The sequence below is a fragment of the Pectinophora gossypiella genome, chromosome 6 (assembly GCF_024362695.1).
Source record: "Pectinophora gossypiella chromosome 6, ilPecGoss1.1, whole genome shotgun sequence".
NCBI classification, from domain to species: domain Eukaryota; kingdom Metazoa; phylum Arthropoda; class Insecta; order Lepidoptera; family Gelechiidae; genus Pectinophora; species Pectinophora gossypiella.
The window spans coordinates 4,509,250-4,524,796 of NC_065409.1; the positions used below are offsets into that span (position 1 = coordinate 4,509,250).

General features: G+C 36.4%; 2 protein-coding genes across 2 annotated transcripts in view; one reads left to right on the forward strand and one right to left on the reverse strand.

The window, feature by feature from the left end:
* Positions 1-1,262: 1,262 nt before the first annotated feature.
* Positions 1,263-10,990, forward strand: LOC126367496 (alcohol dehydrogenase 1-like). Its single transcript, XM_050011037.1, has 5 exons — positions 1,263-1,560; positions 2,042-2,275; positions 5,295-5,468; positions 9,927-10,081; positions 10,525-10,990. The coding sequence occupies exons 1-5, from the start codon at positions 1,465-1,467 to the stop codon at positions 10,676-10,678; spliced, it is 813 nt and encodes a 270-aa protein (XP_049866994.1). The 5' UTR covers positions 1,263-1,464; the 3' UTR covers positions 10,679-10,990.
* Positions 10,991-12,210: 1,220 nt separating this feature from the next.
* LOC126367459 (uncharacterized) overlaps positions 12,211-15,547 on the reverse strand; it is a 117,465-nt gene continuing 114,128 nt past the window's right edge. Inside the window, exon 14 of the mRNA XM_050010971.1 lies at positions 12,211-15,219. Within this exon, the coding sequence (XP_049866928.1) occupies positions 15,112-15,219 (108 nt within the window). The 3' untranslated portion in view covers positions 12,211-15,111. The remainder of the gene's footprint in view (positions 15,220-15,547) is intronic.

The following is a 15,547-nucleotide window of genomic DNA, read 5'->3' on the forward strand; positions in this document are numbered from 1 at the left end:
GGAGTAACCGGTATCTCGGTTCTATGACAGCAATACACATTCATACTCACCACAATAAAAGGTGTGGAGTTAGAAACAAACAGAGATATAAACCTGTCGACTATGATAATAATCATGATAAATAACAACTAAGGCAGGCAAGTAAAATTCCGGTACCTGTAGGTAATCTTTGTTCGAAGTCCAACGTTCACATAGGTGTAATCCAAGGCCGTAATATAAACTATTTTATCATCTAACTATAATAATTCCTTATGAGATAAAATATTAGACTTTGCCTCTAAACATGCCGAAGAACTGCTTATTTGCGTCGCTGTGACCAGTAAATTATCTGAATGTCAGTTATCATTACGAAAAAGTATTAGGGTAAGAATTATTATGCATAAAAGTATATTAAAACTGTTCTACGGTATGACCAACCGGAATGGGGTCTTTCTTTTTGTACCACTGAGATTCTAAAGCCCATATCAAAGTAATTCTGTTAAAAAGCAATAAAGTAAGTGCGCAATGTCTACAAATGTCAATTGTAATATTAAGTTTACGCGGTTATTATAATAATTAAAACACATAATAACGGGTTCTTACCGCGTTTGAAATAGGGATATGAGACTCCCGATATTTCGACACTGTTGCAAGTGCCATGATCACGGGTTGAGTCATCTCTATCCCTATTTCAAACGAGGTAAGAACCCGTTATTATGTGTTTTTGTACGTGAATTACTTTAATGTGGTCTTTGAACCGTCCAGGACGACATACTGGTGTGCCCACGAGGAACTACTGTGAAAAATGGTGCAGAATCTATACATACACACAGATACTACTACAGATACTAGATAGTTACTTTACAGATATTTAATATTGGCTACCATAGAACGAAATGGACCTCCGTAGGATCGGAGATGGCCACATATAAAATGACTATTGCTAACATACGCAGTACAAGCGAAACGAACCTGGCAAAGGAAGATGGAACCTAGATTCATTGTACACCATATCCCCCTTCCCCCTGACAATAATTTACCGCTTTTAGGCAAAATATGGGAACACGATAAAAATGGGTTAACCTACCAGAAACATACTTTGTCCAGCATTAATTTAGGTACTTACTTATTTCGATATAACAACAGAACGTTGACCTTTGTCCACTAACATTAACAGAGCAAACATGTCGATTATCAAATATATACATAGATAGTTATGTAAGCCTCTAATTAGTTATGCAACGTTCCGTTCAAACTATTAACTAGTATTGTACATCCGAATCCGAGGTCAGTTGTTCCCTCCTACCGCACGCTTAGTTTCATAAATCCGCTCGAACAGTTCAGTATACTTTTTTATCTAATATAGTAAGAGAATAATATTTGCGTGTCCGATAAGGATTATTTGATACCTACTCGAGAACGTAATAAATAGTAGGATTCGCGTGTGGTCGAGTTACTTGTGTACACGTTTTAGTAGAAGGAACTATGTACGACGCTAAAGAAAAAGTTGTGTTGATTACCGGGGGGGCTGCTGGTATTGGTGCTGGTGTGGTGAAAGCTTTCTTGGAAGAAGGGGCTAAAGTAAGTACTGACCTTTACATTAAAAATCACAAAGTTTTAGAAATAAACTTCTAGCAAATTGAAAAACAATTGAAGATTTTAGGAAGAAGAAAAAATTGTTAAAAATTTGAATCAATAATATTTTGTGTCTAAACCGTTTACTTATGTAGAACATTAATTAGTATAAAACCTGTGTAGAAGTATTCCTTCTTTCTCCTTAAAGTTTTCTTTTTTTCTATTATGAAAATAATTTGGAAATGAAAACTTATCTAAGTATAATTATTTTCATTTATCAAGAATTGTACACATACTTAACTTGGTCTCTAAACTAACAGGTTTTATTAGAAAAAACGTAATAGCCATATTTGGATATTGGCCTTTTGATAATTTGGTGGCTGTTAAGGCACCATGTTGTTGTACTAGCTGGCGTAAATGTCATTCATATTGACGCTACTAAACAGCCGAAAAATATAACTTTATGGAATCAAAATTATATTTTCAGCATGTCGCCATTTTGGATGTGGATCCTAAAGGAAAAACATTTGAAGAAGAACTGAACGCCAAATACGGAGCAAACACGGTGAAGTTCTACAAATGTGACGTCACAAGCAATGATTTACATGAAGCCTACGATGACGTCATCAAAAGCAACGGATACATTGACATCGTAGTGAATTGCGCTGGGATTCTCAACGATGGCCCTAACGGTTATGAAAAACAGATTGCCGTTAATCTGGTGAGTTGATATTGTTGTTTTTGAAGAAAGCATTTTGTTTTGAATTCAAAACGTCAAGTAGTTAGTGATATGCGGCAAATTTACTATATTTACTAAATAAGTCATATAAAAAAAATCCTACATTTTTTCGTAACAATGAAACACGAAATATGTTTGCAAAGCAATTTAGAAATCTAATCTAAAAGAAATTTAAAGGAGAATGGGCGAATCTGGTCCAAGAACCTCCACTGATGAGACTTATATGTAATGAAAGCTTATGCTTTCCCTGTGATTCTGGCAAAGTTCTATCAGATTCTGTCCCGGGGTTCTTTTTTTACGGCCATGTTTGTCCTGGCTAAAAATGTGATAAAATACAGTGGGAGCTAAAATCGGCTCAAGATTTGTTGCTGGATAACTAAGTCTACATAAATAATTATGTATCATATTGTATATCATTTTAAAGAGGATCTTTTCCAGAATCCGAAACATAAAAAAAAACAAAAAAAAATCTTTTTGTAAGCGAATTATAGTCAATTTATATCTGCAGCGCCATTGTTTCTCGGTAGCTAAGTTCAAGTTTCATGCCTTTTACCCCTTCCAAAAGTATCTTACCGATTTTTTTTATGTTGCTTCCGGAATTTGATCTGAGTGATAATAACAAGAAAAATAAATAAACACCTCTCCGATAGAGACCGGCTAAGCTATTGCCTATTGCAAGAAATCGTCATCATTAGCAAGTCATTACGGTATTGCATATTATAAGCTTATCAGCAACTTGGAACTTGGTCCAAGAACCTCCACTGGTGAGACTTGCATGTAATGATAGCTTATACTTGTCCTATGATTCTGGCAAAGTTCTATCAAACTCTGTCCTAGGGTTTTTTTACGGCCATGTTTGTCCTGAGTGTACAGTAGTGGACTGCAAAATCACCTCAGGATTTGTTGTCGAAAAACTATTTAACTAAGTCTATATACATAATTATATATCATGATGTATATCAATTTTAAAGGGGAAGGTTATCAGAATCTGAAACACAAATAAAAAAAATGCATTATGTAAACGACTTTTAGCCAACTCACGTCCGTAGCAGCATTTTTCTCAGCAGCTACGTACGAGTTTCGCGCCTTCCAACCTTTCCAAAGGAGCCCAATCATTTTTTTCCTTCTTCTGATATTGCATTCTTAACCTGACAAGTGACAACAAAGAAAAAAAAAAATAGATACCATTCCGATAGAGGCCGCGTAAGCTATGGACCTATTGCAAGATAACGTACTCAAAGGCTAGTCATTATAATCCAACAGACGTAACATGATTAGAATGCGGCGGGACGGAAATGTAGTACATCGCCTTATGCGAAAGAGACGAAATATGTGTCTCTTTAACACTAACAGCAATACAACTATTCAACTATGCAGCTTAGTACGAGAGAAACAAGAAATAAGTCATTCTAATCAAGATGCAATACAATGACTCTATTGTATACAAAAGAAACACATTTATTAAACAAGTTCAGGCAATAACTGGTGCAAAAGGCGGCTTTATTGCCAAGGTAGCAATTACTACCAGGCAACCTTACGTTTACGATACGTTTGTTGTACCATTCGGCATTGTTTATAAGACAAGATATAAGCCTGGATTAATAAAACAAGATTGTGGTGAAAGAAAACATACTACATTTGCGTCCTCCCGCATTCTAATCATGTTACGTCTGTTGGATTATAATGACTAGCCTTTGAGTACGTTATCTTGCAATAGGTCCATAGCTTACGCGGCCTCTATCGGAATGGTATCTATTTTATTTCTTGTTGTTGTCACTTAGTCTTGTCAGGTTAAGAATGCAATATCAGAAGAAGGAAAAAATGATTGGGCTTCTTTGGAAAGGTTGGAAGGCGCGAAACTCGTACGTAGCTGCTGAGAAAAATGCTGCTACGGACGTGAGTTGGCTAAAAGTCGTTTACATACTTAATGCATTTTTTTATTTGTGTTTCAGATTCTGATAACCTTCCCCTTTAAAATTGATATAAGTACATTATGATATATAATTATGTATATAGACTTAGTTAAATAGTTTTTCGACAACAAATCCTGAGGTGATTTTGCAGTCCACTACTGTACACTCAGGACAAACATGGCCGTAAAAAAACCCTAGGACAGAGTTTGATAGAACTTTGCCAGAATCATAGGACAAGTATAAGCTATCATTACATGCAAGTCTCACCAGTGGAGGTTCTTGGACCAAGTTCCAAGTTGCTGATAAGCTTATAATATGCAATACCGTAATGACTTGCTAATGATGACGATTTCTTGCAATAGGCAATAGCTTAGCCGGTCTCTATCGGAGAGGTGTTTATTTATTTTTCTTGTTATTATCACTCAGATCAAATTCCGGAAGCAACATAAAAAAAATCGGTAAGATACTTTTGGAAGGGGTAAAAGGCATGAAACTTGAACTTAGCTACCGAGAAACAATGGCGCTGCAGATATAAATTGACTATAATTCGCTTACAAAAAGATTTTTTTTTGTTTTTTTTTATGTTTCGGATTCTGGAAAAGATCCTCTTTAAAATGATATACAATATGATACATAATTATTTATGTAGACTTAGTTATCCAGCAACAAATCTTGAGTCGATTTTAGCTCCCACTGTATTTTATCACATTTTTAGCCAGGACAAACATGGCCGTAAAAAAAGAACCCCGGGACAGAATCTGATAGGACTTTGCCAGAATCATAGGGAAAGCATAAGCTTCCATTACATATAAGTCTCATCAGTGGAGGTTCTTGGACCAAGTTTCATACAAAAGTGCCCATTGTCATTTGGTCAATCTGTTGAAAAAGGTGACTAAATCGTTACTTCAAAATAGTAATCTTTTTGGTCATTAGATGGTGATAGCCAAAATATATTCGCTTTAATTAAAAATGTATGGGATAATCATTCTGTTGTTTAAAATGAGTCCTTTTAACCACAGGAGTAAGAGTAAAAAAATAATTAAGTAGACTATAATTAAGATATTTATATGGAATCTTTTACATTTCAGACAGCATTAATAACAAGTAGCTTGAAAGCCTACAACCTAATGCGTAAGGACCATGGAGGAAAAGGTGGAACTATTATCAATATCTCTTCTATTGTGGGATTGGTTCAGAGTAAAATATTCCCAATCTATGGTGCTACAAAGAGCGCTGTCTTGCAGTTCAGTAACGGTCTTGGGGTATGTATCCATTCACCGGTCAACGTCTATATTAAGTATCCATTTTCAATATCTAAATACCAGTAACTTAAAAAATGGCTCATCCATTCTTTAAAATGTCTGTATTTATACTGTAAGTATTGTATTATAATACTGTACACTACGAATAAATAGTATGTCCTTAAACAATGTCGAAGGCTTTTCAGAAATCCAAATTCGTCCAAATTTTAAATCCAATAAGAATATTTTGATTTATCTTGTAAAATAAATCTTGGAACGACGTACATTTGACCAAATTGGAGTAGTTAATGCCATCTGCGGCAAATCTACAATAAATCACGTCAAAAAACAAAGAGATATCTTTAGAAAAGGTTCAGTGCGATCTAGTCTGAACAGGCGTGCGTGTATGGAACGATTGGGTGAATTGCAAAAGCGAAAAAAAAACTTGTCTTGGCTGAGAACGGTAGTGCAAAGTTCTGCTAAATGATTTTGAATATTTTTTCTGGGTAAAGTAAGTAGTCCTCTACCTTGGCAAAAAAAATCATTCAGTTTCAGCAACTGTAACACGCTGAAAAAATTTTTTAAAGTGTCATTTTATCATTTCGGTAGCTTGTCCGTAACCCATTATCGCTTATAAAATGTCTTGCTCTACAATTATTTTCTATTATTGGGATTTAAATTGATAGAATTTCGTTAAATTATTAAATAATCTAACAACAAAAACTATTTCTGCCTGTTTACCTTCCTTCTCATACATTTGACAGGCAGTTAAATTTTGTCCGAAAAAAAGTTATCATTTCAGAGGACAGTAAGTTTTGGTAGAATAACTCCGTCAACATTGCGTCTATGACACTTCCTTACCTGCCAACACCTCGCATTGGTTCGGCTCGACCGCTAGACGTGAACATACCCGTCACAGCGTGTAATGGTTTCCCGCCAAAAAAAGAAATTTATCATTTCGGTGATAGGGGGACAAAAAAAAAATCAGAAAAAAATCATTTCGGTAGCCATTATAACTCGTGTTAGATTAGTTCAATTTATTTCATATTGATGTGTTAAATCGGCTGCAAGTACTGTTTTGTTTGAGAAGTGTCGGTTTTTCGATAGTTATTTAAATTCACAGTTTATACAAAAATAACCTGTTTTTTATCATCTCGGTGTTATCATTCCGGTGGATTCGGTGGACTGAAATGCCAATAACAGTCCATGGGAATGATAAGTAACACTGAAATGATAAAACCGTTAAGTTTTAGAGATCCGTGTGTTAAATTTTAGTTTCGAATTAGGCATTGTTTTAAGGGCCTTTTTAACAGTACTGTGGAGCTATTTTATTTTTCCTCGAGATGATCTCATGATTTTCCAAAACCATTTTGGGTGATTGGAAAACGTCATATAACCTTCTATCAAACTCCTCTTTCTGCTTTTTTCGGTAACCTTGAATACCCAGACTTATCCATTCTTTAGATCCTGGTGGACACTGGCCTGGATAAAATAGTTTACACCAGTGTCTACCGATCGCACAGCGGTAACTCTGAGACAAGCAGGTTATTCACCTACCTCAGTAGGACAGTGGAGTTGGCACGGCGGAGGTATCTCTCAGCGCAACTTGTTCTTCTCCGGGACTCCAACACCCATCAGCAAGAGTGGTTGTTCCCATTCCAGAAGACCAACCATGCTGGCAAAGAGGCGCAAGCTTTTGCCATGTGTGGCAAAATTCTCACATCTGGTGAATTGCGTTACAAAGATACCTGACGTTGCTAACTATAGCGCCAACTGCTTGGACCTTTTGCTGATAACTGATCCGGACCAATATCAATCTCTATCAGTGACTTCCCCCTTTGGGAACATACGACCATTGTCTGGTGAGATATGTGTCTGTCTATTCCCCACTTGATTCTAGCCCCAGAGGATCGAGGCAAATATGGTGACACACGCTAGCAGATTGGGATGAGATGCGGCACTTCTTCGCATCCTATCCTTGGCGTGAGGTTTGCTTTTCTTCAGAAGACTCGACGAGCTGCGGAGATGCCATATTAGTTGTCAGGCAATGGAATACTCTATCCCATTTTCTGACATATCATCTGAGGATAAGGCTCGCTCATGGTATATCGCGGAGTATGCTAGTGCAGAAGCTCTAATATGCCTCCTAACATGCGGGCTCTGAAAAATTCCCTGAATACCGCTGCAAAGTCTTGCAAGAAGACAATGCGCAGGGCACGTTTCGACAATATTGGCCAAATTGATGCCAAACTGACTGAGCTGGTAGTAAAACCTTTTAGCCGCTAGTCAAATCGGTCGAAGCAAACTTCTGCCGTATAAAAATGCTTCGCACTCTAGACGTGAATAAGGTCAGTAGTCCTGATGGTATCCTAGCAATAGTACTGCGGACTGTGGACCTGAATAGTCTCCTACTGACACGCCTCTACCTGCTCTCTCTGGGTTCAGGACAATTCCCGAAACCATGGAACCATGCCAATGTGCAGTGTATGCCCAAAAAAGGCACTCGTACCAACCCTGCTAACTACCGCCCCATCTCGGTACAACCGCCGCTAATCCTGAACAACCGCCTCCTGGCGTACCTTGAAGCCAACAATTTACTCAGAGATAGGTCAACTGATGTTCTTCTTGTGTATGCTACACGCTTATGGAGTGAGGCAATCTAGAATCAAGGCGAGGATCTTGTTGTGTCCCTTGATATATTCAGGATCCCTTCTAGCCTATGTAATTGGATAGATAGGGATAGATTGATTCGGGTAGTAGTTGATGGGTGCTTGTCTGATCTACATGCTATTAATGCCGGACTCCCTCAGGGATCTGTTCTCTCCGCCACGTTTTTTCTATCAATGATCTGCTGATTATGCCCGGTATCTTTAGGCATGCAGACGATAGCACAGTAACGGAGAGATACATGTCCAATGCACGCGTAAGCACCAGAGATGATAGTGCCCTCAGAGAGGATCTTGTGAATCGTGTGAAACTGCCCCTTAAGTCCGTCTCAGACTGGGGTGACAACAAGTAGGTTGGACTCAACGCTTCCATGACCCAGGCGTATCTGTTCACCGCAAAACGGAGTCCTTTCCTCCTGACTGGGACTTTCCGGAGTGAATTACCAACCATCTCGAGCTCTTGGGTATGGATATAACTTCCAACTCGTTATAATCTAGGAGACTTCAAGACTAGGGTAAATAGGCATTTGCTAGGTAAGTGTGATCCACCCTAGACCACATCGTCATTTACCATCAGGTGAAATTGTGGTCCTACGTGAACCTATATTATTTAAAAAAAATGTAGGTAAGTAATAAAGAAGCAATGACAATAGCCACAAAAAAGACATATTGACAATAATCATCCCTAGCATTATCCCGATTTTTCACAGGGTCCGCTTACCTAACTTGAAGATTTGACAGGTCCAGTATTTTACAGAAGCGACTGCCTGTCTCACCTTCCAACCCACGAAGGGGAAACCAGCCCAATACACATTAGGTCACATACCTCCGAAAATGGAATTTTCGGGAATGTGGGTTTCCTCACGATGTTTTTCTTCACCGCTGAGCATGTGACAATCATTTCTGATCTAAACATGAATTTGAAAATAAATTCGACAATCACTGGTTTAGGCCTGTGCTGGATTCGAACCTGCGACCTCAAAGTGAGAGGCAAGCGTTCTACCAACTAGGCTATCACGGCTCCACATATTGACAACAACTAAATGCATTTTTTATTGCTCGATGAAAGAAACGAACAACAATCTATTACTATTAGTAAATAGTATTAAACTATTTTTTATTTAGCAAGTATTGAACTATTTATCTAAGAATGTATAAATCGATCTCCACCAACCCGTAGTGGAGCAGCGTGATGGAGTATGCTCCATACCCTTCCCCCCCCCCCCCCCCCCGGTTAATTGAGAGTAGGCCTGTGCCCAGCAGTGGGACGTATATAGGCTATTTATGTATAAATCGAACTTCACTTTGTACGGAACCCTAGCTAAGCAGCACAATTTTTCTTGACTGTATCATTTCCGTGGGTTAATTTCATTTCAGTGGACTCATTATCATTTCAGTGTACATTTATATCATTTCGGTGTACATTTATATCATTTCAGTGGGTACTTATCATTTCAGTGGACTCATAAAAATTCAATTTTAAATATCTCAGTAAGTTTCGATCGTATTTGATGCCCACTCACGCACATAATTCAAAATAGTTTAAAGTTTTATTTGTCGTCAAATATGTGAAGAAAAGTATTAAAATAAAAAATCTCACCGAAATGATAAAAAAATGAGACTTGTTGAAATTCACCCGATTGATGAATGTGGAGGAAGCAAGAGAAGTATGTCTGGATCGAAGTAAATTGAATTCTAGTCTCTGCTTAATCCAGTGGGAAATAGGCGTGAGTTTATATATGTATGCATGTAAACCTTGTAAAAATAATTATGTTCTAAAAACGAATTCCTATTTTTTCCTTTTTTTTTTCAGATGAATCTACACTATGACAGATCAGCCGTGCGAGTTCTCACAATGTGTTTCGGTTGCACCGACACTACTCTTTTCGACCACTCCAAAATGAAAGCGATTGACAAGGAAACTGATGAAGCACTAGCATTGGGCCTTAAGTCACTACCTTGGCAAGCGTAAGTATCTTTTATATACGTATATTTTTTTCTCAAGTTCTGTTATTATAAAAACAATAGGTAACAGAAGTTGAAGTGAAGTTCAGGTGCCTTTGGCGGCTCAATAATAACCCTGACACTAGGGTTGCTGAAGTTGGTAATCCACCTCACAACCCACGCCACAGAAGGGACTGAAGTTTATGAAAACATCAATCAGGTTGACATTGGGACTTAGCCAAGTTGCAGACGATTACGAAAAGCGACAAATATCGGATAAAAAGTATGGGATTTTTGGTTTTTAAATAATTACACTGTCGTTTTTCTGTTATCGTTTGCACCTTGACTAAAGTCCCAATGTAGTAAACTTACCTGATGTTTTAGCAAAAATCTGTCGCTGTTGGAGTGACAACCTATTTAGACTCTCTAATATTTTAAGGCACAAATTCTTTATCTATTATTTACAGTCCTGAATCAGCTGTCAAAGGCCTCATGGATGCATTCAAGAAAGGAGAGAGTGGCTCCACTTGGTTAGCCTCAGCAAATAAGCCCGCATACGACATCTCAGCAAACATAAGCAAAGCTTACGAAATTATGAGCCAGGGTGTTTATGATAAGTAAGGCATTAGGATTATAAAAAGTGCGATTAATGATTGTGTGAATTCAGTGTTAGTTTTAAAGGATTACTTACAAATTGTTTGTGCAATCACCACATATTACGAATGCTGTGTTTTGTCCGAATTTTGAAAAGAAACGATTCTGAGTGTATTAAGTCACGATATAATTTACTACTACGCGAACAATTATTTGTTCTATGATGTGCACAGCATTGTAAATTTACCTCCCTACTACTTATTTATTTAAGGATAATTTGTTTATGCTAGTAACAATAAACCAGATAGTCTTAAGTAATAAATAATAATTTTACAATTACACGAACCGTTTTATTGTATTTCACAAAATATTTAAAACTCTTCTGTGGCAAACTCCTTGAATATTTACGTATCTGCACAACAGAGCAGCACGGACCTCTGCGGACCTGCTCTCTGACTTGGCATAGAGCAACACGGAGGTATGTGTTGCTCTATGGCAAGTCAAAGAGCTCTTTGACTTGCACACGCATTTCTCTTATTTCTAGTAGGCAGACTAGCTAAGAGACCTTGTAAGTCTACTTAAAATGATCCTGAATACAAGTTTCATTCAAATCAAAGTTTTTTATAGTTACATACCTACATTACTTACTCGACGGTTTATTCTATTTTTTTTAGTTTGTTGATTTATGTCTTTATACTTTTTCTCATAATTCGATTGTACTTATTTTACATCCGCTTATAGCAACGTTTCACGTATCATTACGGCTCTTGTTCACTGATGTAGAAAATGGACTTTACATCCGGGTTGCAAGGTTGCATGTGCAATATCAGTATTACTTAAGCATAAGTAATTTCAGTGAAGTGATAGCAGGTTCAAGTATAATAACGATGTCCCCACCTTTTATAAAGTTTACTCAGTCGTGGACACATTAATAATTTGCTGAATCCAATTGTAACATATTATATTAACATAACTTAATATAAAGAACCTAATACGTCCCACTGCTGGGCCCAGGCCTCCTCTAAATCAACCAGAGAGGAATCGTACCCCCACCACGCTGCTCCACTGCGGGTCGGTGGAGCTTTATTCCGGCTTTATTTAATACCGCCGGGACCAACAGCTTAACGTGCCCTCCAAAGCACGGAATCATCTTACTTTTTCGGACAATCAGGTGATTCAAGCCTGCAATGTACTTACCAAACAAACAACATATTATTAACACAATAATACACATAACACAACATAACACACACCACAACACTTAACATATTATATTATCTTAGTTAAATAGTTATCTTTATGATGCTTTGATGTCGTAATGTAATTTTATGTGTGATAATTTATTTTTATCAGTAGTGCTCCAGTTACATAACAATGTTTAACAAAATATACCTCAGTAGGTACACTAACCCCTCATCTGTTGACATAGCAAACACAATGGATATTACAATGTTTCTCGTGTCGATCTGCGTACTAAGTAGCGGATGGTAGTGTGGATCAAAACATACAAGCTTAGCTATACAATTCCGAAATAAAACAAACTCTGTCATGCAGTAAATAATTTTATTTTTAAAAACTTCTTATTATCATCATAACTCTTCGTAATCTTTGTCTTGAATGTGAAATTAGGTATCTCTGCTATTATCCATCATTATTGTCTGCCAGGATAACACCTGTTTAGTTTCTGCTTCCCCGGACTGTATGATATGGCGCAACACGGGAAATTAAATCCGGAATCATACATTATGGAAGACGTTACAACGTTTCTATTCCGATGTCACTAAAACCTTTACAATTTCACTAAATACATTATGTAGATACCATATCCACATGAAAAGCAATTATTGGAGTGTTTAGTAGTTGAATTTCTTATTCTAACTTCGATGACATAAAACGAGTCAGGATTCAAAAAGTGAATAAGAATTCAAACACACTCCAACCTCAAACAATTGAACATAATTTCTCGTAACTGATAAGTGAAGAAAGAATTATTTAGAATTAGTCAATTAATAAATAAGTTTGTTTCTTTACAGTTCCTATCTAAAAATTCAAACTTTGGAATCTCTAGATTAGATCTAGCATAATCTATATGAGAACAACGGGCTTAATGCAAACTTAAGAACAAACACACAAGAACAAATATAATCTAAAAGTAATAAAAAGGACTAAAAGCCTGAGTACCTAATAAAAATGAATTATTTTTGAAGTTGAAAAAGAAAAAGTCATGAGCGTTCTTTTATGATTATTTTTTATTTTGAATTTAGAATAATTTTATTCCGGCTGTTCTCATACAAAACAGAATAGCTTCGTCTACAATGTCCACTAGTAGTTAACGCGATATTATAAACTTTAATAATTTCCTTGGGAAACAAACATTATCACTTTAATACGATTCTAGGATATGAATAGTTTTATTTACAACGCACTTAATCGATTAGGATACTTTATGAACATTTTACCTTTTTTAATTTGAAAATTCACCTCTGCTTTTTATAAAGTGTTCAACCGTCAGGCGTCCAAAATGAATAACCTAGACTTTATTCCCGCAGCATTGATGTAATTCTTTTAATCTGGTTATTATAAGTAGAAACAGATATTCATCGCAGTAGATCGAGCAGCATGGTAAAGTATTGTAATATCATTGGTCAGAGCATACGCTAGCAACCGTCAGTCATACTACATAGTTATGAGTAGTCACAAAAAATACCTTATTATCTTAGTTCTATGGGTCTGCTTAACTGTTTTATTTGTTTACTGAATATATTTTTTTATAAAATTCCAGTTTTCGTTACCAACTTTTTATATTTTTTTAATAATATATAGAAAAGGAAAGCGTCAAACTAGAATAAACACGATACAAGAAGAGCAATCATTTTGGACGTCTGTGATGAGTGATGACACACTGACTGTCGAATAATTTACTTATTTCCAAATAATAATATTTCCTTGATGGTCGGTTTTAGTAGGTACCTACCTATATTTTTTTTGTAAATATTAATCTATTGACAAATTAAAATCAAGTCCAAACCGTCTTTAATTTACAAATATTTCGTAAAAATGAGTTCACTAAGCGTCTGAATAAACCGCAAAAATCTAAATTTTATATTAAAAAAACAAATGTAACATCTATGGGACTTTACACCTGCTTATATCGATAATTGAACAATGAACATCTTACAATATGGCAGTTTCATATCACGTATACGAATTTAGAGTAACATTTAGAACACAGGTTGTCTCGATTATGTTAAACAATTTAAATAAAATTATTGCCGTATCGATATTCCCGCTAGACTATGCTATCTACTCGATTTATACAATAACGAACCTTGAGTAGGAGACACTACAAAATGTTATTTATTTACACGTTTTTAATCACAATCTCGTAACTCAAATTGTGTCTGGAGTCGATCGGTTGAACACGAAAAACATACCCTTACATTGTACTCATCGTGATTTGATTACACAGGCAATTTGGTGCCGCTCTGAAAACCAAATCTTGTAAAATGAATTGGACAAGCCAGACTTATAAAAAATAACTACAATTAAGCATTATTAAGGTACTTACTTTTCATTCAAAGATGTAAATACTACAGGCGAGAGTGGCTACTCTTTGGCAAGGTACCGATCGACTGCACTTGGTCCAAAATGTCTAAATTTCCCGTTAAACATTTCCGTACGTAGCTATATTTCATTTATCAATATTCATATTTACATAATTCATCTAAATTCAACATTTGAGTAACCCGTATTCCCTACAATTCGTCATCAAAAGGACAATTTTAAAATTGCATTTACAGCGAATTACTCCTCGATCATCAGACTATATAGCAGAGCCGTTGCTCTAAATATGGAAATATTGAACACTACCAACTCTTAACTTTCGAATTTTAAAGGACTGACTGGCAGTTTTAAATATCATACTTTAATGAAATCGCTCATGAAGTCAGACTCATATATCATCAATATCAAATCTTCAATATGTTACTCGAATGCTTCTTAAACTATGAAGATTTTGCATCTTTAGTTAATCATACAGCGACATCCAAATGCTGAATTCCAGTCTATAAACTAGATAGTCACCAATCACAAAGCTTCTATAGTAATCAAACTTAATAGTGATATACTCGAAAGAACTATAGAAATAAACGTTTAGTGCAATAGCCTGTAATCTAACAAAAATGTTAATGTTAAACAAAAACAAATGATTTCAAGAACTCACTTTAAAATTTAAGTAGCACTCGAGCACGATGATGGAAGGGGAATAACATTGCAGGAGAGGGTTGCCGCATGGCGACACGTCCACCTTAATTCGAGTCCTTTTACATCAGCCAATTACTGGCTATTATCATTGCAACAGTAGACATAACATGTGAGTATATTTTGGACTCCGCACGGGAAGGCGGTCACACTGTGGTGACGCGATCGACTTCCACATATCGTACGGAGTCCTCGCTTGGTCAGCAAATCACCTCCTTTTCGTCGAAGATCGCGGTATCTGAGGATAAGCTCTTGAGCCGCTGCTGCAGCGCTGAGCGCCGTCTGCGGCAGGAACGCATCACCGCTATCTGGAATTAGAGGGAGAACAGAGAACATTGAAAACAATATTATGATAATGTCATGTCATGGATTTTAATTTCTTCACTTTCTTTCCAAAGTAACAAAAGTATCAGTGTTTTCGTTTCCAGGATAATGTAACATTACGAATATTACTGTTATGTTTCATAAGTCCAATCTCTATTCTGACTTTGTACTCGTTCGCTTATATGAATGAACTGAAAACATTTATGTCACAAGGTAACTGGTTTTTATTTATCTCTGTACCTTATTTAGCCCTAATATATGTACTACGACCACTTACGACCAACAGTAGATTGCCAGGGGCTACGGATGATG

Coding starts and splice junctions, on each gene's coding strand:
- LOC126367496 (XM_050011037.1), top strand. CDS start 1,465: ATGTACGACGCTAAAGAAAAAGTTGTGTTGATTACCGGGGGGGCTGCT. Junction 1,561..2,041: donor TCTTGGAAGAAGGGGCTAAA/GTAAGTACTGAC, acceptor TTATATTTTCAG/CATGTCGCCATTTTGGATGT. Junction 10,082..10,524: donor AAGTCACTACCTTGGCAAGC/GTAAGTATCTTT, acceptor TATTATTTACAG/TCCTGAATCAGCTGTCAAAG.